General features: G+C 43.8%; 1 protein-coding gene and 1 long non-coding RNA gene across 4 annotated transcripts in view; one reads left to right on the plus strand and one right to left on the minus strand.

Moving 5' to 3' along the window:
• Nucleotides 1-7,718: 7,718 nt before the first annotated feature.
• Nucleotides 7,719-13,080, minus strand: LOC139080510 (uncharacterized). Of its 2 annotated transcripts, none has more exons than XR_011535071.1 (3): nucleotides 12,986-13,080; nucleotides 10,887-10,978; nucleotides 7,719-7,888 (listed from the first exon to the last, which is right to left on the minus strand). It is a non-coding gene; the product is annotated as an uncharacterized lncRNA (long non-coding RNA). The 2 variants fall into 2 exon arrangements; XR_011535072.1 differs by lacking the exon at nucleotides 12,986-13,080 and adding an exon at nucleotides 11,474-11,610.
• A 77-nt stretch (nucleotides 13,081-13,157) lies between these two features.
• Nucleotides 13,158-22,690, plus strand: part of NEBL (nebulette) — a 332,430-nt gene continuing 322,897 nt past the window's right edge. Inside the window, exons 1-2 of one of the 2 annotated variants that reach the window (XM_070601408.1) lie at nucleotides 13,158-13,651; nucleotides 14,942-15,036. In XM_070601408.1, coding sequence (XP_070457509.1) covers nucleotides 13,583-13,651; nucleotides 14,942-15,036 — 164 coding nt within the window. In that variant the 5' untranslated portion in view covers nucleotides 13,158-13,582. The remainder of the gene's footprint in view (nucleotides 13,652-14,941; nucleotides 15,037-22,690) is intronic. The other variant, XM_008522132.2, reaches the window with a different exon arrangement.

A 22,690-nucleotide genomic window follows, 5' to 3' on the forward strand; every position in this document is an offset into this window, starting at 1 on the left:
AACCTAACTCCCAGCCATGTGAACAGAAAATCCTCAGGCTAAAGGCCTCTTTGCCTCAGGCTCTTTTGCCCAGTATGTCATGCCCAGCTTCTGACAAAAATTAGGAGGCATGCTAAAAAACAAAAAGCATAGTTTGAAGAGGGGGAGCAAGCTTCAGAACCAGACTCAGATACGGCAGAGATGTTGGAATTACCAGACTGGGAATTTAAAACAACTATGGTTAATATGCTAAGGGCTCTAAGGGAAAAAGCGGACACCATGAAGAACAGATGAGTAATGTAAGCAGAGAGATGGAAACTCTGAGACTGAATCAGTAGGTGGGGCTGGAAATCAAGAACACCGTAACAGACGAGGAGAATGCCTTTGATGGGGGTGTGATTGATATGCTAAGAGAAGAAAAAGATGGAATCATAAAATGCTCAAAAGAGAAGGCAAAAAAAGAGAGTGGAAGACAAAAAAGGAAGTAAGAACAAAGGCAATGACCAGGAAACAGTTACAAGTGTGGTAGATATCAATCCAACCACATCGAAGGCTTTACTTGATTTTATAACCCAAACCACGGCCTGGTGGGATGATTAAGAACAAGGACTGCAGGCAGACTGCCTACTGTTCTGGGACTTTCTCCTGTTTCTTAAGCTCCCTTTGTGTCCATCTCCTCATCCTTTACAAGGAGAAAGATAATAGTACCAACCTCATAATGTCGTCATAGGGTTTAAATGAGATAATATATACGAAACTTTTAGTATAGCACCTGGCAAGTAATAAACAGTCAATAAATGCTACCTATGATTATTTTCTGACAGAATAGAAGAAAAATGTGCATTAAGTCCCTACCATGAATTAGGCATAGATGATGTGCTGATACAATTTGAATTGTGTTTATTTTATTAAATAAAAATCCTACACAACATGTGCATATAGAAAAATTAGAAAACATATCAAGGATCTGTGTGTGTGAGAGAGAGAATGAGAGAAGGAAAAAGTCCCAGCATTCAGCAACAACCATTATCAACACATTGATAAACACCCTTTCTGACAGACCTTGTAAAGCATTTATAGATATAAACAATTTTTAAGAAGGGGATCATTATGCATGTTCTGTTTTATCTGCTTCTACACTTTTACATTCAATATATCTCTAACGTTTTTCTCTGCATAAAGATACATTTTTAAGTTTTAAAAGCATGCATTAATTTACCTGAGGTTTTAACATTTAAAAGTCACCATTTGCACTGTTGTTTTCTTAAACAATGGGAACAGCGATGCAAATGGGAATGAGCAAAACAACCATCCTCTCACCAGAAGGTGAAGCCACTGTAGACCAAATGTCTGATGCCTTTAGTGAGCTTCCCTGGGAATTCAAGCAGCGGCAGGAATATAGTTGAATTTTCCATTTTCAGCTAAAATGTTGAAAAGTAAAAGAAAGACGAAATGGAAGGTGTACAAAGGTCGGACACGACAGTTTTCCAAATAGCAGAATCTATTGCATATACTGCTGGAATTTGATTAAGGCCATGTGCATGACATAGGGTCCGAGGAAGATGGAGCAGAAAGAGAAGTTGAAATTCCATGTGCTTAGCTTGGTGGGGAACTCTGAGGAGCCTCCTCCCTTCCCTGACCACCAGAAGCCCAGGAGAGGGTGGCACCTGTACTCCTGTCCCATCAGCTTCTGCCCAGCAGGTCTCAGCCATCTCTGGGGACGGTGACCTCTTCGTGCCCTCCAGCTCTTGTTAGCAGCTGGGACAAGGGCTGTGGGGTGGAAAGCTTGCGTGTCACTAGGTACATTCTTTATAATGTGAACGAAACAAAACAAAAGCCCACACCCTAAAATCTGTCGTGAAATTTGGTCATGACTTCCTCTTGGTTCCACCTTTCTCTCTAATGGAGCACATGAGGGACCATTTGAGTGACAAGTAGAACTGCCACTTTTAGTGGCTGTTGTTGAATCAGACGGAGCCTGGATAGGGCGGAGAAGGTGGAGCCCGGACAATATTAGACCGCAACCTCAAAACCAAAGCACCCTTAGGCTTTACAGGAGAGTTTTCTTGTTAAAATAATATTTATTGTAGAAAATTTGTACAAAATTTGGAAAATACAGATAGAAAGGAAAATATAAACCCAATGTAATCCCACCTCTGTTGACATTTCGGTGTACCCCAGTCCAATGTTTTCTGTGCACACTTACTTATATAAAATTAACAAAAAATGAGGTCATGGGGAACTATGTTTTTATAACCCGCTTTTTTCACTTAACAAAATATCAGAAACATCTTTTCGTGTCATTAAGGGCTCTTTAACATAATGTCTTACTTTTCCAGTTTAATTTTTAAGAGGTACTCCGTTCCAACATTACATTTCTGTTTTGCATTATTTGAGTTTTAATACCTATTTTTATTGGATGAAGCTGCTGTAGCAGCAGCAGGGGCTCAGATTTCTTTTTTATATAATGAAGGCTCTTGTCTCCATCCGTCTCCATGTAGTCAGCTCCATTCATTTCATGTAATTTATATTACTCATGCCGAAGAACACTTACTTTCTCTGGTATCCACTACTAATGGGCACGATTTGTACCCGGCATGTTTGTCAAATGCTGAAGAGCAGGCGCCACACTTCCTGGTTCGATGAGTCATTGTAAACGGAGGGAAAACCACCTTCCTGATCTTTCGGTGAGATCTCAGCCCCTTTGCTGAGCAACGAGCCACTGCATTAGTCTGGGCCGCCTCCGATGTAGTTCTGCCACGACATATTTTTTTTTGCTGCAGTATTTGAAATAGGAAAACATCTTCTGAGGAGCTTGAACCCAGAGTCCACTGAAAAATAATAATTATGGAAAGGGAAAATGAAAAAAAAAAAAAAACGCTGGTCACTTGAACGAGGAGCTTGGTTTTCATTTGGGCAGGTCTTTTCTTCACTCATGAAAAACCAGCCCAGCAATTATTTTCTCCGTATGTGAGGTCTTCACATGGAGCTCATTACCAGCAGCTCAAGTAGATGAATCACCTAAGTTAATTTGTCGGTATAAAGCAAAATGTAGTCTACTTTTGTCAACTTCATAAATGGCATTTGTTCTTGATGCTGCTCTGTTGATTTTTCCAGGCACTTGATTTTTACGAACTGCATTTCTAGGCCTGGCTGACTTCGTTGCCCACAGAAGCCTCCCTGAGTGTAGGGGGCCCTTTCTCTTTTTTCTCCTCGTATGCCTTATTGAGTGTGCTCTGGTTCCTGCTCACCAGCTCCTTCCACTCCTCATGTGCTCAGACTTCCTGCTCACCAGCTCCTTCCACTCCTCACGGGCTCTGGCTCCTGCTCACCAGCTCCTTCCACTCCTCATGTGCTCAGAGTTCCTGCTCACCAGCTCCTTCCACTCCTCACGGGCTCTGGCTCCTGCTCACCAGCTCCTTCCACTCCTCATGTGCTCAGAGTTCCTGCTCACCAGCTCCTTCCACTCCTCCTGTGCTCAGAGTTCCTGCTCACCAGCTCCTTCCACTCCTCATGGGCTCAGAGTTCCTGCTCACCAGCTCCTTCCACTCCTCATGTGCTCAGAGTTCCTGCTCACCAGCTCCTTCCACACCTCATGGTGCCCTTTCTGGTGCTGTTCAAACTTTCTCTTGCTCTGTTGTCTCTCCTCTCACCTCTTCCATCCCTCTCTCCTTTCACATCATTTTTTCCTTTCCTTCTTCACTTTATTTCTTCCTTCCACAGCTTCTGTCTTCTTTCTCCTTTCCTTTCATGGTGACTCATTCATCTGCCTCTGCCATTGCCTCCTCTTCCAGGCCCCCTGGCCCCAGGTTCTGACAGCCATACTGGAGGTGAGCATATCAGCAGTATTGACATCAGCTGAAGGTGGCGCTGTCCCTGGTGGGTGGCCCCAGTGTAATCACTCCTGCCTGGAGCCCTTCAGAGCAAGTAAAGAGTCCCCTGCCCAATTCTTTGACCCTGACCTGTACACACAACTAGCTTTCTATCTTAGGGTGAATGAGTATTGTGTGCCCAAGCGGCCACCTGTGGCTATTAAGCACGTGAGCTGTGTGTCGTCTATCTTGGGAGGTGCTGTAAGTATGAAACACACACTGGATTTTGAGGTCTTAGTATGAAAAAAAAGAAAGTAAACTATCTCGTTAATTAAAAAATATTGATTACATGTTGAAATGATACTATTTTGGATAAATTAAGTTAAATAAAATATATTACTAAAATATCTTCCACTTGTTTCTCATTTCTTTTTTAACAGTAGTTGCCAGAAAATTGGAAATTACACATGTGGCTCACATTTGTGGCTCTTGCGATATTTCTACGGGATAGCACATGTACGGATCTTCGAATGCTTGTTAGAACTTGCCATTTTCCAATTGCTAAGGGCTCAGAGCCTTCTTTTAGGCCATTATGACTTCTTCGTTCTTATTTACTTTTGTTTTTTAGAAATGGAATTAGTATGTCTTACAGACAAGAATATACATACTTTTGCCAATTTATTTTAATTTAAAAGGAAAAAACCAACAACCCTGCCACCACATCTTATCTGTGGTCAGTTATTGGCCTATAATGATATCCAGATTTTAAAAACGAGCCTAGCCCTTCTCTCATTTTTGTCTTGAGCTTCCCTTTGTATTCTGGATGGGTGAGGCCATTCCATGCCTACCTGACCTCAGCCTCTGCTGAAGCGTGGGTCCCTGTGCTCCTGATCTTGTCTGGGCCCCTCCTCACTTCCTCCTGAGCTGCTTAGACCTGACTCTGGGACAACCAAGAGGTGGACCAATGACCCAGAGAAGTGAAGAGATGAGCTGGGCTGATCAGCATGTTCTTCTGAACTGGAAATAGGGAAAAAGAATAAGGCTGTTATTTCTGGGAGGTGAAGATGAAAAGCACTAGAAGATGCACTGAGGGCATGAGTGGCGATGGCCAGCCAAATCTATAAGGAAGACATCCTGAGAAAGCAGGACCTGTGGAGGGAAAGCCACGTGTGGAGAAGCAGGTAAGACAGACAGATGAGGGTGAGAACAAGCAAGTTGGTAGTGACAGAGGGAAGCAGACATGTGGAAGTCAGCTGAATTATCTTAATGACAGGTATCTTAGTCCTCCTGGGCTGCTATAACAGAAACACCACAGACTGGGTGGCTTATAAACAACAGAAATTTCTTTCTCACAGTTCTGAGGGCTGGGAAGTCTAAGATGAAGGCACTGGCAGATTCAATGGCTGGTGAGGGCCCTCCTTCCGGTTCATGGATGGCACCTTCTTGCTGTGTTCTCACATGGTGGAAAGGATGTGATATCTCTTTGGGGTCTCTTTTACAAGGGCACAATTCCTATTCGCGAGGGCCCTACCCTCAAGACCTGATCACCTCCCAAAGGCTCCGCCTCCAAATGCCATCACGTGGGGGGTTAGGATTTCAACATAGGAATTTTGGGGAAACACAAACATTCAGACCACTGCGACAAGTCACTAAAGTGAAGATCCTTGAATTGATTCTATCATAGATCCAATTTTTTTTCTTGAGGCTTTACAAAGTTTCCTTCTTTATTGAAGCTGGGTCGTTCATCTTCTCCTGGGTTCCTGCATATGGGGAACGTCTCTGTGAGTCTCCTTTTTCTGAAAGCACTGGAGTGGCTCTCTGTCTCTTGCAACCAGAGTGTAAAGGAAACACTACCTTCATTTTGCATAATTTTTAGAGTTAATGTCTTTTTCTCCCTAAAATAGCTCTGAGCGTTAGGTCGACCTTCCCCTCCCACCTTTCTGTTAGGTTCACACAGAATTTTAATGAACCTATTCTAACCCTAGCTTTTTTTTTTAATAATACCTAAAACAACCCTTCAATGACTACTCCTAAACCATATAATTTGATATTACTCTTTAAAATGATTAATTTTTTTTTTCATTTTTGTGTATATTAAGAGGAGGATGAGCCCTTAATTTGTCACTGAACATAATTGCAATTCTTACCAAGCAGGTTAGAATTCCACTTTCCTTTGACGTTTAAAACTGTTGCTAATTAATGAGTCAGAGCTTTGGTGTAAAAAGCATGAGAACTTATGACAAGGAATTAAAAAAAAACATTTTTTTTCCTATCACTATTTTTATTGGGCAAGAAGAACATTTTCCTTTATCTAGTTCTTAATCTATTAATTAATCTTTTTTCAGGGGAGAAAACAACCTTTTAATTTTTTTATCGAGATGTAATTAGCATGTAACATTACATTAGTTTCAGGTGTACAGCATAATGATGATATTTGTATATATTGTGAAATGATCACCACAATAAGTCTGGTTAACATCCATCACCACACACAGTTACAAAATTTTTTTTCTTGTGATGAGAACTTTTAAGATTTACTCTTTTAGCAACTTCCAAATATGCAACACAGTATCATTACCAGTAGTCACCATGCTGTACATGACATCCTCATGACATTTGTTTTATAACTGGAAGTTTGTACCTTTTGACCACCTTCACCCATTTCACCCACCTGCTGAGAACGTGATCTAGTCCCTAATTGACTAGAAGCCATGTTGAGGTACTATATTAGTTAGCTCAGGCTGCCATAACAAAATACCATAGACTGGGTGGCTTAAACAATAGAAATGTATTTTATCACAGTTCTGGAGGCTGGAAGACTGAAATTGGCATGTTATCATGGTTGGGTTCTGGTGAGTACTGTCTTCCTGGCAGGTAGATGGCTGCCTTCTTGCTGTGTCCTCATATGGCACAGAGAGAGAGAGAGAGAGAGAGAGAGAGAGAGAGAGAGAGAGAGAGAGAGACAGAGCGCTCTGGTGTCTCTTCTTCTAAAGGCACTAATCCCATCATGAGGGCCCCACCCTCATGACCTCATCTAAACCTAATTATCTCCGAAAGACCCCATCTCCAAAAACCATCACCCTGAGAGTTAGGGCTTCAAAATATGAATTTTGGGGGGGACATAATTCAGTTCATAGCAGGTATTAGAGGCCAGGTATAATCCTAATAACATATGACTTTTTTCTCATGTGACTATATTAAGCAAAGTATTTTTTAATGCAGGTTTTATTTTTATAGCTTGATATTTATCAAGTTTGGCAGGTGACTCAGAAAGCAGTCTTGAAATACATGAAAAGGGTAATAACTATCATCATACTTGCCACCTCTCATCTGATTTGTATTAAAATGTATCAAGGAGTTCAATTTTATTTAGTTTTTGCACTAGTCATTGAATGATCAAACAAATATTTACTAAGTTCTTACTGGATGCTAGGTGTTGTGTTTGGCGCTTTACGTGAATTAATTTTTTTTTTAATCATGCAGTGTGGGGGTCGCAGGCCCAGAGAGAGAGATTTCCTGTCTACCACATCTCTAAGTCCTGTCTGGGAGAGTGAAGTCCTACCTCCCTCCACGTCTTGTATGATGATGAGATTTCTTAGAGGGTTGTTATGGAACAATCTGAGGAAGACATGATGAATCGCCAAGCCTAGGGCAGCGGCAGTGGGTATGGAGACAGATTCGTGAGCTCTTTTGGAGATAAAGTCAACGGGATTGGGTAACTGGACAAGGTTTGTTAGGGAGAGAGGAAGGAGTCTGGGTTGATTTTTAGGGTTCTGGCTGGGATGAGGGGTCTATTACTCATCGAGTTACTCTCAGAGGAGGAGAGGAAGGTTCAGAGAGAAATATGTTGACTTTGTGAACTACCTATAACATTTGTAGCTACATGTGAAAAGCTAAATGGAGCAGTGAGGCATTTATCCGAAGACCTCAAGTAAAATAATTCCTTTTATTAGGACTGGGGGAAAGAGGATGAAGGCATTTGGTGCTTTTTCACCACTTTGCTTTAGGATCTTTCCTTGGAGACAACAATGATGAAGAATCATAGCCATCTTGACTTCCAACTGCTTCTTTTAGACGTCCTGGAACTCACTGTGGTCCTAAAGAGAACAGAATTCACCCATTGAAGGGGATTAGTTTCCTATTTCTGCTGTAACAACACACACTTCTTGGCTAAAAACGACACAAATTTATCACCTTACAGTTCAGAAGGTCAGAAGTCCTAAAATCAAGATATTGGCAGGGCTGTGTTCCTTCTGGAGGTTCTAGGAAAGAATCTTCTTCCTTGCCTTTTCCAGCTTCTCGAGGCTGCCTACATTCTTTGCCTTGTGGTCCCTTCCCCCATCTTCTAGGCCAGCAGTGTAGCATGTTCAAATCTCTGTCTGACCTCTGCTTCCGTGGTCACACCTTTTCTGATTCTGACCCTCCTGCCTCCCTCTTATAAAGGTTTTTGTGATTACGTTGGCCCACTGGGGTAATCTAGGATAATCTCTCCATCTTAAGAGCCTTATCTCAATCACATCTGCAAAATCCCTTTTGCCACGTAAGGTGATAGATTCACAGGTTCTGGGTTATTAGGATGTGGACATCATCTTTGGGGGGCCACTGTTCTGCCTACCACCGATGTTCTGTCTTGTCCTTCATCTTGGTGGGGGGGGGGGTGCTCAGTCCTGTAAGGACCAAAACAAGGTGCTGCTGCTCCTTCTGCCTTTCTTTTCCCTCTTTCCAAATCCTGAAAGGTTTTGGGTCAAATTTACAATTAGGAGTTGATATTTACAAATATATTGGTGAATTGGAAATTTGCTGGGGTTTATTTTGGTGAGATGTGTCCTCTATAAAGAAATATTTCTGTCAAGAAATCATTTCACAATATATGTAAGTCAAGTCATTATGCTGTACACCTTACACTGATACAGTGCTGTATGTCAATTATATCTCAATAAAACTGTGAAAAAAAAGAAAAAAAATTCATCATTATTTGAAGTTTGTTGCTATGCTACGTTGGGAGGGAACATTCAAGTGATGTAAATAAATTTTCAGTATGTATGTATGAGCATAATAATCCCTAAACCAGGGAAAAATAGGGTAATCACCCTAAACTCCTCATTTTAGGGGGCCTTGTATTCCTGAGGGAGGGGCCCCAGCTAGTTCCTACTCCTGGTGAGAGGTGTAGTGACTGCTTCTTCAAAGTAGCCTTTTCTGACTTTCTAGCTGAATTAGAAGTTTTCCTCTGTTCTTCCACAGTGTCCAGGGCAGAGCTTTATTTTAGAGCATTTACCACATTGTATTGTAATTTGTTGCTTACTTATCTGTCCCATTAGATTTTATCATAAGCAGAGATCATGCCTTATTTCCCATTGCATCCCCTTGTACCTACCATCTTGCCTACCAACAATTGTATATTGAAGGATGAATGAAAGTAGTTGTCTCTATAACAGCTTCTGAATCTTGAACTTCCCTTAATGTTTTTATTTTACATTTCTCATTGACTTCTAGTGGTACTATAATGGTAAATGAGAATTCCTCTAAAGTGCATAAAATCTTTGGAGAAATGCTTCATTAGGCTAAGGTTCATATGCAGCTATTAAATGAAACTGTGAGCTAAAATTACCATTATCTTTTGGTTTTCCCTCCAAAAGTTGTTGGCTGGGAAACTGGCCTTCATGGTGAATTTGAGCCAACTGGCAAAAATGTACACAATTTTACACACTGTCTGACAAATAGAAGGCACATGACAAAGCTTTGTAAAATGAAAGTATGGCTACTTAATTAATAATAAGAGTTACGCTTTTTTTGGCCGCTACACTTTTAATGTATGCCTTTAAGAAAAATAAAAGAAACCCCACATCCTGAATCTTGTATATAAATCTATTAGTTCCTTGTTGAAGTAGAAAGCCTTTCTTGTCAGTTTTCATCATTTGTGTATTAGTCAGCTTTTGCTGCTGTAACAAACAAACCCCCCATATTTCAGTGGCTTACAGCAATTATTTCTCACTCCCATTATGTGAAGGTTGTGGGCTGGCTGTGGCTCTGCTGGGTGTGGCAGGGCTTATTGAATTCAGTTGGCCTCTACTGGCTAGACAGGTCTTCTCGTTCTTGGACAAAAGTCAAAGCAGCAGCTACTCCCTGGGACACACTCTTCTCATGGCTGTGTGCCCGAGCTCAAGCGGGTGGGAGAACAGAAGCATACTATGCAAGTGCCTTAAAGCTTCTGCTCCCATATGACATATGCCATGTCCACTGGCATTCCAATGGCCAAAGGAAGTCACACTATCATGCTGAGAGTCACTGCAGTGGGGAAATACACTGCCTAGAGGAAGTGTTGCCACGGTGGAAGAGAACAAAAAATCTTGAACTAATAACACAATCTACCACAATCTTCGTCCCATGTTTGGCCAAGCCACTATTTGGCCTTTTGCGATATTAATTGCTCTTGAGAGCACTTCATTTGGAGTTCAATTTAGGTAGCTTAAATAATAAAAGTGATAAGGTCTTTAATAGATTCTATACAAAAAGGCTCCAGAGAAAAAAGTAAACAGATTTGAAAATTTTAGCTAAAGAAAAAATTTAATTTTATAAGTATATAAATGTTTTCATGAGGGTCATGCTCAGGTTTTCCTTATATCTGTGGATGTCCAAGCCAGCAGAAAGGATTTAATTAAAGCAGAGACATTGGGGTATAGTTACCATAAGGAGCAATTTCTTGACCAGTCAAGTGAAAAAGACATGAAAGGGGCAAAAGGTCTCCCTGGTGGATAATTAAATCATTCATCTGCCTGAAGGAGGAAGGCCGGAGCAGATGACGGGTTTCTGCCAATTCTCTGTTGATAGTACTTTGAATTTTGAAATAAAGAAGTCCTTTTAACACAGATGGTATTAAAATTCTTCTTACATCAGTAAAATGGCACTAAACAACTTAGAAACTGGCTTAATGCAGAAAATGAAAATAGTAAGAGAAACAGAGACGAGAGGAAAATATAACTCTGCGTGTTCCTTGTTGATTTTTGAGAGAATAAGACATCTTAGTTAATTCCAATTTTAATACATTCGTTTTATTCATCCTTTTTTTTCTCCAACAAACATCTAATTAATACCTACCACATGATTGGTGCTGGTTGACTAAGAAATCATACAATTCATAGTTCGGAGATCTGATAAATCAGCTATAAATGTCACATATCACCATCATTCTTCCTCAAAATTAAAAAAAGAGAAGAGGATTATTAAATATATTTTATGAACTACAGTTATGAAAATCCAAATACTAAAAGTTATCACCTTTCAGGTGATCATATAAATATTCTTTTCTCATTTTTTAAAAAAAATAAATATCCAATGTAGGTCTCCTCCCAACCCCCACCTTTCTTAAGGTCTAATTGACAAATAAAATTGTAAGATATTTAAAGTGTGTGCAACATGATGGTTTGGTACACATACAGATTGTGAAAGGATTTCACCCCCTCAGGTTAACGTCTGTCATATTTACCTTTTTTTTTTTTGGTGAGAACATTTAAGTTCTACTCTCTTAGCAAATTTCAATTATACAATACAGTGTTGTCAACTACGGTCACCATGTTATACATTACAACCTCAGAGCTTCTTTAATCTTATAGCTGAAAGTTTGTCCTGTTTTACCCACCTCTTCCCATTTCCCCCACCCCCAGCCCCCAGCAACCCCTTTTTACCTCTCTGTTTTCATAAGCTCAACTTTTTATTTTTTTTTAAGATTCCACATATAAGTCATTCCATGCAGTATTTGTCTTCCTCTCTCCGGCTTATTTCACTTAGCAATAAATCCTCCAAATTCATCCACCGTTTCAGGCATTTCAAATCAGCTCTGGGGTGTTTTTAGATGACAACTGACTCTCTCTGACAGCAAATTACTGTTTTATTCACTTTTGAGGTGGACCTGTGAGCAGGGCAATGAGTGGTTCAAAACCTGTTGGGCTGGTGAATCCCTTTTAAGAAATCATCTCTTTTGAAAAGTCGAACAGCACAGCATCATTAGGAATGATATTTCATCAGAGTAGCTTGCCTAAGAGGCTCAGAAATCAACAGTTTTCTTTTTTCACGAAAGGCGGCAGCTATGATTTTTTTAAAAAGAAATATCTGTCATAGTACTTGCTTTGTGGCATTACGGGGTCTGTATCTGTGTGTTAGCAACGGGATGTGTTTGTTTATTTGTTAGAACCAACGTATGGTAATCCTAGCTGACACTTAGGTAGGTAGGGCTCCCCGGAGCCAGGCAGACCTGCTGACTCACTTAACCCTCACACTAGGAGGGCAGGAGTGGTTTGTAGTGCTGTGTTATCCCCATTTTGTAGACTACAAAATTGAGGCAGAGAGAAGCTAAGTAGTTGTACAAAGTCACATGACTAGCAAACGGCAGGGCTGAGCTTTGAACTCACGCAGCGTGGCTCCATTTTGCTGCCTTTTACAAAGCGAGTCCAGTAACCTGAGATCTTATTAAAACTGAAAACCGATCCCTATTCCGTTTGGTTCTATCCTACCGTCAGCCTTCAGCTTGATTTTCTGGCCTTTCTGGCTAGGATCATGACTTTTTAATTGCTTCCCTTAAGGCAGGTGAAGAACTTTTCGTAGATCTTGTGGCGTTTGCAAATGCCATATATTGCAGTGTACACACACAGCAAAATGAACCATGACCACTGATTAATCCACAAAGGCTTGATTGGGGCCTAAAATGACCAGTCGTTCTGCAGGAATAGATACAAAAAGTCTAGGGGTTGGGAGCCAGTGAGAACGAGTCTCTTCCGCACCCAGGGTCCAAGGACTTCACGCAGGCACGCGGGGGACGCTTTTTCCTAGAGGAGGCCCGTGGGAGTGGGCCCGGCGCCGCGGGGATGTGAGTCTCCGGGTGCCCCTCGGGTCTCCAGCTCCTGGACCCCAGCGCGTCATTGAGCGCGGCCGGGACAACCTCCGCCCCGGTACTGGGCTCTGCGTGGGGCGTGGATGCGCCGCTGCCCGCGGTCCTGGGCTGAAGGAGGAGGGCGTGCGCACCCCCGCCCCGCGCTCTCCGCACCCTTTGGGTACTGGGAGCATCAGCGGGGGCGGGAGGTGGTGCACCCGGCTGGAGCAGGAGAGGGAGGAGAAAGGGCAGGGAGTGCGCGGGTTTGAACCCTCCCCGTCCCCCCCTTCTCTGCCCCCCCCCATCAATTTCCTCCCCCTCCGCCGCCCACCTGGCCGCCCCCGGCTGCGGCTGCAGCACCAGGCTCGCTCCCGGGCCTGCCAGTCGCAGCCGGCGGCTGTCTGCGGAGCTTTCCGGGCCTCTGCCCTCCCCCTTCCCCCGCCTCGCCCTCCCTCCCCGGGTGCCCGACGTGCTCGTTCCCTGCCACTCTGGTCCGGGCGCGCCGGTGGGTTTGGCCTGCGCGGCGGCGGCAGCGGCGGCGAGGCGGGGGAGCGAGGGAGCGGGAGGGGCGGGAGCGAATGCCTGCGTGAGTCACCGGTACCTGGAGTGCGAGCGACGCAGAGCGAGCGGCGCGGAGCCCGAGCCGGAGCCGAGCCCGAGAGCGCGGCCGCCCCCGGGCGCCAGGCCCCGCCGCGCCCCCGCCCGCGCCCCGCCGCGCCCCCGCCCGCGCCCCCGCCGCCCTGCCTGCGCCCCCGCCGCCGGCTCGCCTGCGGCCCGGCGCCGACTCCCGACCCCGGCGCCCGGCCGCCCGCAGCCCTCCCGCCTGCCCGGAGGCGGTGCAGGGCTCGCCGGGGGATGTCACAGCGGCTCCTCGGAGCCCCCAGCCGTCGCCGCCGCCGCACAGCCGTCGCCCCCGGGAGCCGCGACAATGAACCCCCAGTGCGCCCGCTGCGGAAAAGTCGTGTATCCCACGGAGAAAGTCAACTGTCTGGATAAGGTGAGCGAGGGGGCGCCGGGCCAGCCCGGACCTGCCGGGCGGCGGGCTGCACCTGCTTCGAGAAGTTTTGGCATCTGGGATGGAAAGAGATGAGTGGGATTGTGTGCGTCTTGGCACCGGGCGAAGGCACGCGAAGGAAAACGCCCGCAGGAGTGTCAGGACGCTCGGCGACGGGGATGTTGGAACTGGGAAAGGCTTTTGTCGGGGTGCGGACGGAGAGGGTGCGGGGCTGCGCCGGCATCGGCAGAGCTGCTGCGGAGGGCGCACGGCGGAGAGGGGCCCGGGGCCCGAGAGCCCTGGCTGGGCCCCCAGGGGAAATTCGGCGAGTCGCGCCCCCCTACCACCTTCACTCCTGCCCCTCACTGCATCGCACCCCCCACCCCAGGGATCTCCGCGCATCCCCACCTCACCCCCGCCCCAGCGCCTCCCATGACGGCGGCAAGGTGGAGAGGCAAATAGTAATTAACATGTCATGGGGCGGCCGCTGCCGCATTGCTAGGAATAATCCTCGCCCGAGAGCCGAGAGCCGGGCGCAGCGCGGCGAGCGGGGCCCCGGGGGGCGAATCCACTCGGTCGGGGGAAGTCCAGAGGAAGTGGCTCTGTCCCGGCCCCTGCATCCCTGCTCCCTGCCCTTCCCGGGCGTGGACGGAGTTGAACAGCTTGGGAGAGAGACCCGGCGCTGTCCTGAGTGACTGACAATTGAGACTAGCTGGAGGCAGTCCCTGTGAAATTTGCGTGTGGTGATACAAATGCCTCCTGAGAACACATCGTCATCCTAACAGCCATCCCGGACAGAGTCCACCTTTCCCGCAATTTAGTGGAACCTGGACAGGGGTGGGGGGGGGGGCAGGGTACTTACATAGTCGGCCTCCTGCGACCTCGGGTTGCCTGACTTCCGGTGGACACATTTATCAAGATCCTGCAAACACAATGTTTAGGCACTTTGAACTGAATTCGTTTTCCTTTTGAAGCCACTTCACAGGCTCCGTTTCTCCATTAACCAAGCTCAGAATTCCATTCTGGCTGCTCCTGGAAGTGCGATATGGACAGAGCCTTGACACTTCTTCCATCTGAGTCTCTAGGTTGTAGTGGGTAGTCATTTAAAACTCAATTTTCATAGCTGCCTGCTTTGTTTACTTAACTGACAGTTAACAAACACATCCATGGTTACCTACAATCATTTTGTTGTAGGATTTTCAAATACTGTGATGCACTAAAAATGTCTCCTTTCTGGACCCATCTTAGTACAACTGACATTGTACTCAAATTTTAAATATTTGTTTTCTGCAGTATTGGCATAAAGGATGTTTCCATTGTGAAGTCTGCAAGATGGCTCTCAACATGAAGAACTACAAAGGCTATGAAAAGAAGCCCTATTGTAATGCGTAAGTATTGTCAACATGGTGTGCCAGGTGTGGCACGGCCTCAGAGCATGAGAGTGGATCTGCCCGTTCTGAAGAACTGACTCATTGTGGCACCCGGGTGTGGCAGTGGCCAGTTACTTGTTTATGCCACATACTCTTGGGCCACGTACTTTGTTGAAGGTCGTTGCATTTATGTCTTTCTAACGTGTAGGGTAATTTTGTGTGTCTTCAACCAGAAGGTTGGTTTTTGAGGTTCACAGGATTTCAGAGTTAGGGACGTGTGTCAGACGCTGTGGAACTTACACACTGAAAACGTGTGGGCCCTGAAGTGCATGTCAGATAGATTTCCATTTTAATCCTGTGTCAGTTTCCATCTTAATCATATGATGTTGCCGTACTGCAATTTTATGTCTGAATCTAGTTGCTAGGGAAAGGAGTCTTGCTTGCTTGGTCTTAGCTGAGACCACTCCAGAGATCCTGGAGCTTAAACAGGAAACCAAAGAATTGAGACGTGGGTATTTCCAGCTGGTTAGTAGTCAGTCTGTTGGTGGGGATTAAAGAAGGTAAGCTGTCTTTGGCAGGCTCCTCTGTCGGCATGCTTCAAGCCTATAATAATAGCAATTAGCCAGCATTTATGCAGTGCTCACCATGTGCCAGGCCCTGTTCTAAGCACTTTATGTGTACTAACTCATTTAATCATTATAGATCCTACGACTGAGGGGGCGTACTGTTATTACCTCCATTTGACAGATGAAGAAATTGAGGCGTTGAGAGGATGAGCTTCAGGAAAGGTCTCACATCACTCCTAGAGGCTGCAAGTAGTTAAACATCGGCCAGTGCTTCCAAATGGTTACCTGGCTGCCCAGGGCGTGTGTTTCTCTGTGAGCATCCTCCCACCCAGACTGTTTTCATCTGTGGGCCCTGATTCCTGAGCCTTCTTCCCAATTCCCCTGTGGGGCCTGTCTGGCCTGGATGCGGCAGAGGACCTTTTGGCTGGAGTATTACCAGAGATCCATCCTCTGCAGAGTTTTTGAAGCAGGTTCATTCAGGCGTCCTGGAGATAGCGGGCCCATGGTTAATTAATGCTTCACTCATGGGAGTGTGTTTTCATAGACAGTAAATTTTGGTAAACAAGTGTAATGTGCTCACATCTCTTTGGGGAAGAACATTTTTTTTTTCCAAATTTTTTTGTGTTTCCTTCCAGTCCTAGCTTAGTGCTTATAGATAGACCAGAAACTTTTGAAGGAATCCGGAAATGGGGGCATTGAACAGCATTCAGGACTTTGTTGAGTAAGTGAAGTCCACAGATATTCCCCAAACTCATTGAGGTTTTCAACCCTTCGGTGGCATGTCTCTTCTTGGGACAACATGAAGCAAGAATGAGATTTTGGTGTCATGGTCTCCTGCTTCTCTTAAAGAGAGGTCTGAATGACTGGTGAAGGATCAAAGGCAGGTGGCCGGAACTAGAAGGGAAAGGGCCCTCATACCCCATAAACGGGGTAATTGTTCTTTGGTTGAAGGAAAGTGAACCGTTCTTCCTGTAACTGTTCCAGCCTGGGGCCTGGTTCGATCAGGCTTTATGAGCCACATCAGGATGCCTTATAGCTCCACGGCCGGGAGTTTAACCCGGGGATAACAGTACCTTTGGGTGCCCTGGTAGGGCTGGAGGAGTTGGGAACGGAAGGGGAAAGACAGGAGAGAAAGAACGGGGGAAAACAACAAATATGTATATATTATGATATAATATAGTATCGCATATGTCAATATATAAATATATAATTTTGTATTATATATACACATATATATACACATATGTACGCACACATATACGCATACACACGTAGATAGATACAGAATTGAATGAGGGAGAAAAAGAAATGATAAAAATAAAAGGACAGAAAACAACAGGTGCGCCTGAAGTGGAGTCTTTCATTGCATTAGGCCACTTGCAATTCAGTGCGCAATTCAATGCTTACTGCTTAGTTTCAGTTTGGTCCAATTAAAAAAGAATATCAGATTCTGCAGCGAGTCATGGATGGCTGGTTTACACTCTGACTTAGTAGTGAACCCGTGCCCAGAACCGTTGAGATTTGGACCCCCAAAACAAAAAGCCTCTCTTTGTAGGTAGGAAACATCCCGCTGTGTTGTTTCATGGGTCTGAGTCTTATTTTTAATACTTTAGGTATCTCTCCATCGAGTGCTTACAGATTTTTCTCTCTAAAATTTCTTATACAATGGCAGTACTTAGTTACTAGGTTTAATTTGAATACTTGGGGTAGCATCTCAGATTTTTTTGCTTAAAATTGAATCTGGTAGTCTGTTAAGCAAAGACAGAAATCCATCTTTAGTGGGTGAATGAGCAGAGTTGATGGTTTAAGTTTGTTTAATTTATCTTTAAGTTCGTGTCATACCTTGATATACTGCTTGCAGAGAACAGAGCTTGGTGAAGTCGCAGGATTTGTCTGCCGTGAAGGTTCCAGGCTGGAAGGCCCCTGTGGTTCTCAACCCTTATTTTTCCAGGGGCACAGGTTGCCTTGTAAACTCGCTGGTCAGCGCAGATTACCCTCTGGGGATCTCAACACCCTTGCCCTAATTCAGGGGGTGTGTGTCAATCAGCTGTTCCCTGTGGTCTTGGCCAGAAGGGCTGCCATAATTTGTCTGGGTCAGCGGTGGAAAATTGATTCTCTGAAGCATACTGCTCCTGGAAAATGAAATATTCAATCTCCATGTGAAGCAATATTTTCTCTGTACCAGTTTGGTTCAGGCAGCGGTATACATACATGTTTAAATGAAAATGACTGTTCTTCCCCCTTGCAACTTTTTATTGTGAAAAATTTCATACACACAAAATGATTGAAAGAATAATATGGTGAACATCTGTCTACCCGCCAGTGAGAGTCAACTGTTATTAACTTTTTGCATTCTTTGCGTCATATTTTTGTCTATATGTACAATTACTTCTATTATTGTTGGGTCATTTGTCATGCAGTCAAGTTTCATGCATCAAGTTAGTTTTATACATCAAGATATTTCATCCCTAAAAAGTATGTCATGCTTGCACTGAGAATATTCATGGAGCCATTATGACAGCTAAGAAAATTAACAAAAATTTCCTAGTAATGTGAAATATCCTGTCTATGTTCACATTTCCCCCATTGACCTAACAATGTCTTTTCTAGCTGTTTTTTTAAAAAATTATTTATTCATTTATTTTTTTGAGGAACATTGGCCCTGAGCTAACATCAGTGCCCATCTTCCTCTGTTTTATATGTGGGACGCCTGCCACATCATGGCTTGACAAGCAGTGCATAGGTCTGTGCCCGGGATCCAAACCAGTGAACTCGGCCGCTGAAGCAGAATATGTGAACCTTACCATTACACCACCAGGCAGGCCCCTGACTGTTTTTTTTTTTAAACCAGGATCCAATCAGGGTTCATACTTTACGTTTAGTTGTTATGGAAATGACAACTTTTCTGGATTAGTGGAAATTCAGTATCAGTTCTTTAACTTATGCTCTCTTTTCTCTTGATTTATATAAACTCTTGGGTTTTCAGGAAGAGGAATTAAGTAGAATTTCTTGTGAAAATAACATACGTAATTAACTTAACAACCTTTAAAATAAATATTAAGAATATGCTTAAAAAACTTGAAAGCATGAATATAGACATTTAGGATTCTTTTAAGAAAACCACAAACGCTTTTTATTTTAATCGATACCTGAGGGCATTTTTTTAATGGAATGAAGTAGTGAGTATTTCTTCAGTTCAAATATGCTGCTTGTTTATATTCTCATGTGTTTCGAGAAGAAACAATTTTTCCGTTTGATTTCATGCAAAGGAGAACATGTATAAAATATGATTTACATAATATTTAAATTTTGATCTTTTGATAGAATGATCAGAGTATGATACATACTAGCTGTAAGATTGGGCATGATATGCATTTAGTTCCTAATGCAGCAGTGCACACTATTAAAATATTTAAAAACTACCTGGTCTACTTGAGTACGTGCCATGTTTTCATAAGCTTTTATGTTTCGTAAGCAGGCAGTGGATTCTTCAGCACATTCAGGATTTTTTTCATCACGGAACTTGCAAAGGAAAGAGGGCTAGGCAATATTTTTATTGCTAAGAGGTGCTGAGAAAAATAACACTCGATGATTAGACAAAAACACAGCTCATGCTTGTATGTGGATTTATATGTGAAGTTAAACTACAAACGTCTCGCTACCCAGCAAGCCACACAAAGAATATGACCCCCAAGGCCATTTGTCAAATAAATAATTTATTGTGTGTAAAAGTCAGCATTGTATTTATTATGTGTTTGCGAAACATATACCAGTTCTTAAAATATTCTGAGAAATATTATCACTTAGAAATAGCAATGCCAATGACTGGCCACTTAATGTACTGTCACCAAACATCAAGTTATTTTAGGTCAGAGGACGGACCAGTTAACGATGCATTGGTTTTAGCAGGACCTTGCCAATAATTTTCCCAAATCATCACTTTTGCAGAAATTTTTTGAGGGCTGAAAATTTGTCCTGACCTGCCCGCATTTAATATACCCTGTATCTGTGTCAAATATATCTTCAATTATGGGGCCAAAAGAACACAAATATCTGTGCTAAATCTGTTTAGTTATCCTTCCAAATGAGATTCCCTCTCACCAAATAGTTTCACCTAACATGATTTTGGAAGACTAAAAATAAAACAGCAGGAGATGGGCATCGTGTTTACTTTTGCTCTGCCTGTGTTAGCCTTCTGTCTTGCGAATATTTATTGACTGTCTACAGCCTGGAAGATGCTGAGCGAGGCGCTGCTCATTATGAGTCTCCCAGAACGGTCAGGGCAGTTCAGCCAGCCTGTCTTGAGGGTGATTCTCTAGGCCAGCCCTCCACGAGCTCTCATGTACCATTTCTCTGTTGGCCACTCGTCCTTGGAGCCTTTCCTAAGGGGTACTCAGAGGACATGGAAGGAAATTATATTTAAATCTGAGAATTTTTCCCTCATCTCTGTTTAGGCCTCCCAAACCTGGTTCTGTGACACTCCAAAGACTCCAGTTGTCTCAAGGGGACTTATGACATTCTTGCTATTTAGTTAGCTTTAATTACGTAAGTTTTCAGGAAAGGCGTGATGGTGTAATTGGGGATTTGAAGCAGGACAGAGCTGGATTTGAATGCTGGCTCCATCCTGTCGGCTTGATCACCGAGCCTCAGTTTTTTCATCTGTAAAATGGGAGTGGGGATGCTGAACCCACAGGGCCCTGTGAGGATTCAGGAGACAGCGCGGGTCAAGGCTCTCGCCCAGTGTCTGGCCCGGAGCAGACCTTTAGTAAACACTGGTGCTCTTATTTCCTCAGTGGTCCTTTTTTGAGGAGTGAGGGAGGAAAAAGAGGGTAACAGGGAGAAGAAGGGTGTTAAGGAAATGGTAGTCACACCTGTTAGAAGGTTTATACCGATGTTTTTCACACTGTGGGTTGCCCCCCTTTAGATGGTTGTAACCAGAACTGAAAGAAAAAGAGAGAAGAGAGAAAATGCTAGAGTTCATTTGAGCAGTGAAAAAGAGTATTGTTTTGGCCAACACTTTTTTCAGTCGTATGTGTAAAGTGTGTACTGGATCATGATGTAAAAAATATTTTTACTGGAAGTCGTGGTCAAAAAAGTTTGAGAAACACTGGTTTAGTTCCATATTCTTAACACCCCACATATCAGAGAGCGTTACAAGTTGCTGGTAAGTACAGCGCCGTGTTCGGTAAGGTCATGAATTCTGACAGCCATTGCTCTCACCCTCTGCTGTCCATGCCAGCCACACCCTGCCCCACACCCAGTCATCCTTCAGGACTCAGCCATCGGAGCGCTCACCATCCTACGAAGGAACCGTGTGCTTACCTGTCTGTACCCTCTTGTGGCTTGGGGTGGCTGTGAGGGCATCTGTCTTGCTCACGCCCGTATCCTCAGGACCTGGCAGTTAACGCTCAATTCAGGGAGTGTGAAGGTTACGCTGCGTCTCCGAGTGCAGTCCCTGCCTTCTCCCCCGGTCTAGGATGCAGCCCAGACTAGTTTCTTCTGGGGAGGCAGACAGAGGTTGGGCCATCTAGAGGAGTTGACTTGAAAGAAAGCTTTGAGGAGCCTGGAAGGTGGTCTGGTGGCCAGGTTTCACAAAGGCTGAATCCCAAGGGGGTAAAGTCTCCCCACTGAAGGGATAGGCTTGCCTTTGTCAATCCATAATGAACACGGTGGAATTTCCTTTCACTGCTTCCAGGCTTGGTTTCGAAATATGATCGGTTTCTAAAAGATTCCTTATTGATGTTCATTTATTTTCTTCTGGGTTTAATTATAATCTATAAAATGGGATGATAATTTCTACCCAACAGGAACTTTATGGAAATTAAATGGAGGAAATATTTGTAAGCCTTAGTACATCAAACTACACCTATTAGGTACCCAAATGTTAGTCCCTTCCCTTATTTATAATAAATTGAGAGTTATTGTCATATTTCCCCCTCAGAGAGAGGAGAAAATGTCCCATTGTTAAAAGTAATGCTTAGTTTCTATGGAAAGAGGTTGTGGTATGTAGGAGTTTAGTTAGCGTCAGTTATAATGTGCCTTGCCTGACTTTTTAGTTACATGCTAAGTAGAAAAAATTAGACCCTTTGCTCCTTGACATAGACCTGATATGGGAGGATGACAGGTTTTTTTTGAAGTTAAAATTGGCTGATTGAAAGTGACGGAAGGAGACACTTTATTTGAACCAAATAAAAAGGTTCCAGTGTGTATGCAAAATGATCTGATTCTCAGTCACCTTATCGAACCATTGATGATGTCTAATGAATTTTAGTGTCTTTTGGAATCATTGTAGGAGACCCTATTTACAAATCACGTACTGAGTTCTGTCAGTTTGGAAAATGTTTCCGAAAGGTGCCTTCGATGTGTGAGTTTCCGTCTCTTTATGATGATGTATTTATTATGGAATGATGTCAGATTAGAAAAGATTTGGAGATGAAGCACCGCAAATATCTCCTAAATCATGGTGAAATGCAAGGTTAATGCAAGACGCAGATGTGTGTGCTTAAAGGGATATTGATTATGTGTCAAGGGCCTGGGTAAGACTGCATTTCGGTAGTCTTCTTTAAACGTTTTCAGATGAGTGCTTTACAAAGGCTGGGGGTTTCCTGGGAATGTCAGGAATGAGAGAGAAGCAGACATACCTACGCACGACACCCTTGTCCCCCGGAACTTAAGGCCCCCTCGAAGCTCCATCGCCAGAGGAGTGGGAAGTCGAGTTTCTTTTCTTTTCCTTTCTGTTTCTGTTCTCCTATGCTTAGCGATACTAGGAAGACCCAGGCTGCTAAAAGCATGAAAAGCGGGATCTAGAGTAACATTTACGAGCTGAAGTACCCAGAGCATTTCAAGCACTCAGTAAAAAGATTATTATTGATTCTGACGTTCTGCTAATGAATAAAACAGTTCTGCAGCCTCTCTCATTGAACCTAGATTTGGGGCACAGACATAACCAGAAAACAGGAAGTGGCGAGAAGGACCACGTTTGAACGGCAAGGATTGTTTATTCCAGCACTGGAAACCAGTGTTAATTTTATTGAGAGTCAGCTGTGTGTTTTTCTTAGAGGAGTCCTTGAGGGAGTAGCTTTGTGTTCAACTCCTGTTTACTTTTC

Source organism: Equus przewalskii, chromosome 30 (assembly GCF_037783145.1).
Source record: "Equus przewalskii isolate Varuska chromosome 30, EquPr2, whole genome shotgun sequence".
Classification (NCBI taxonomy): Eukaryota; Metazoa; Chordata; class Mammalia; order Perissodactyla; family Equidae; genus Equus; species Equus przewalskii.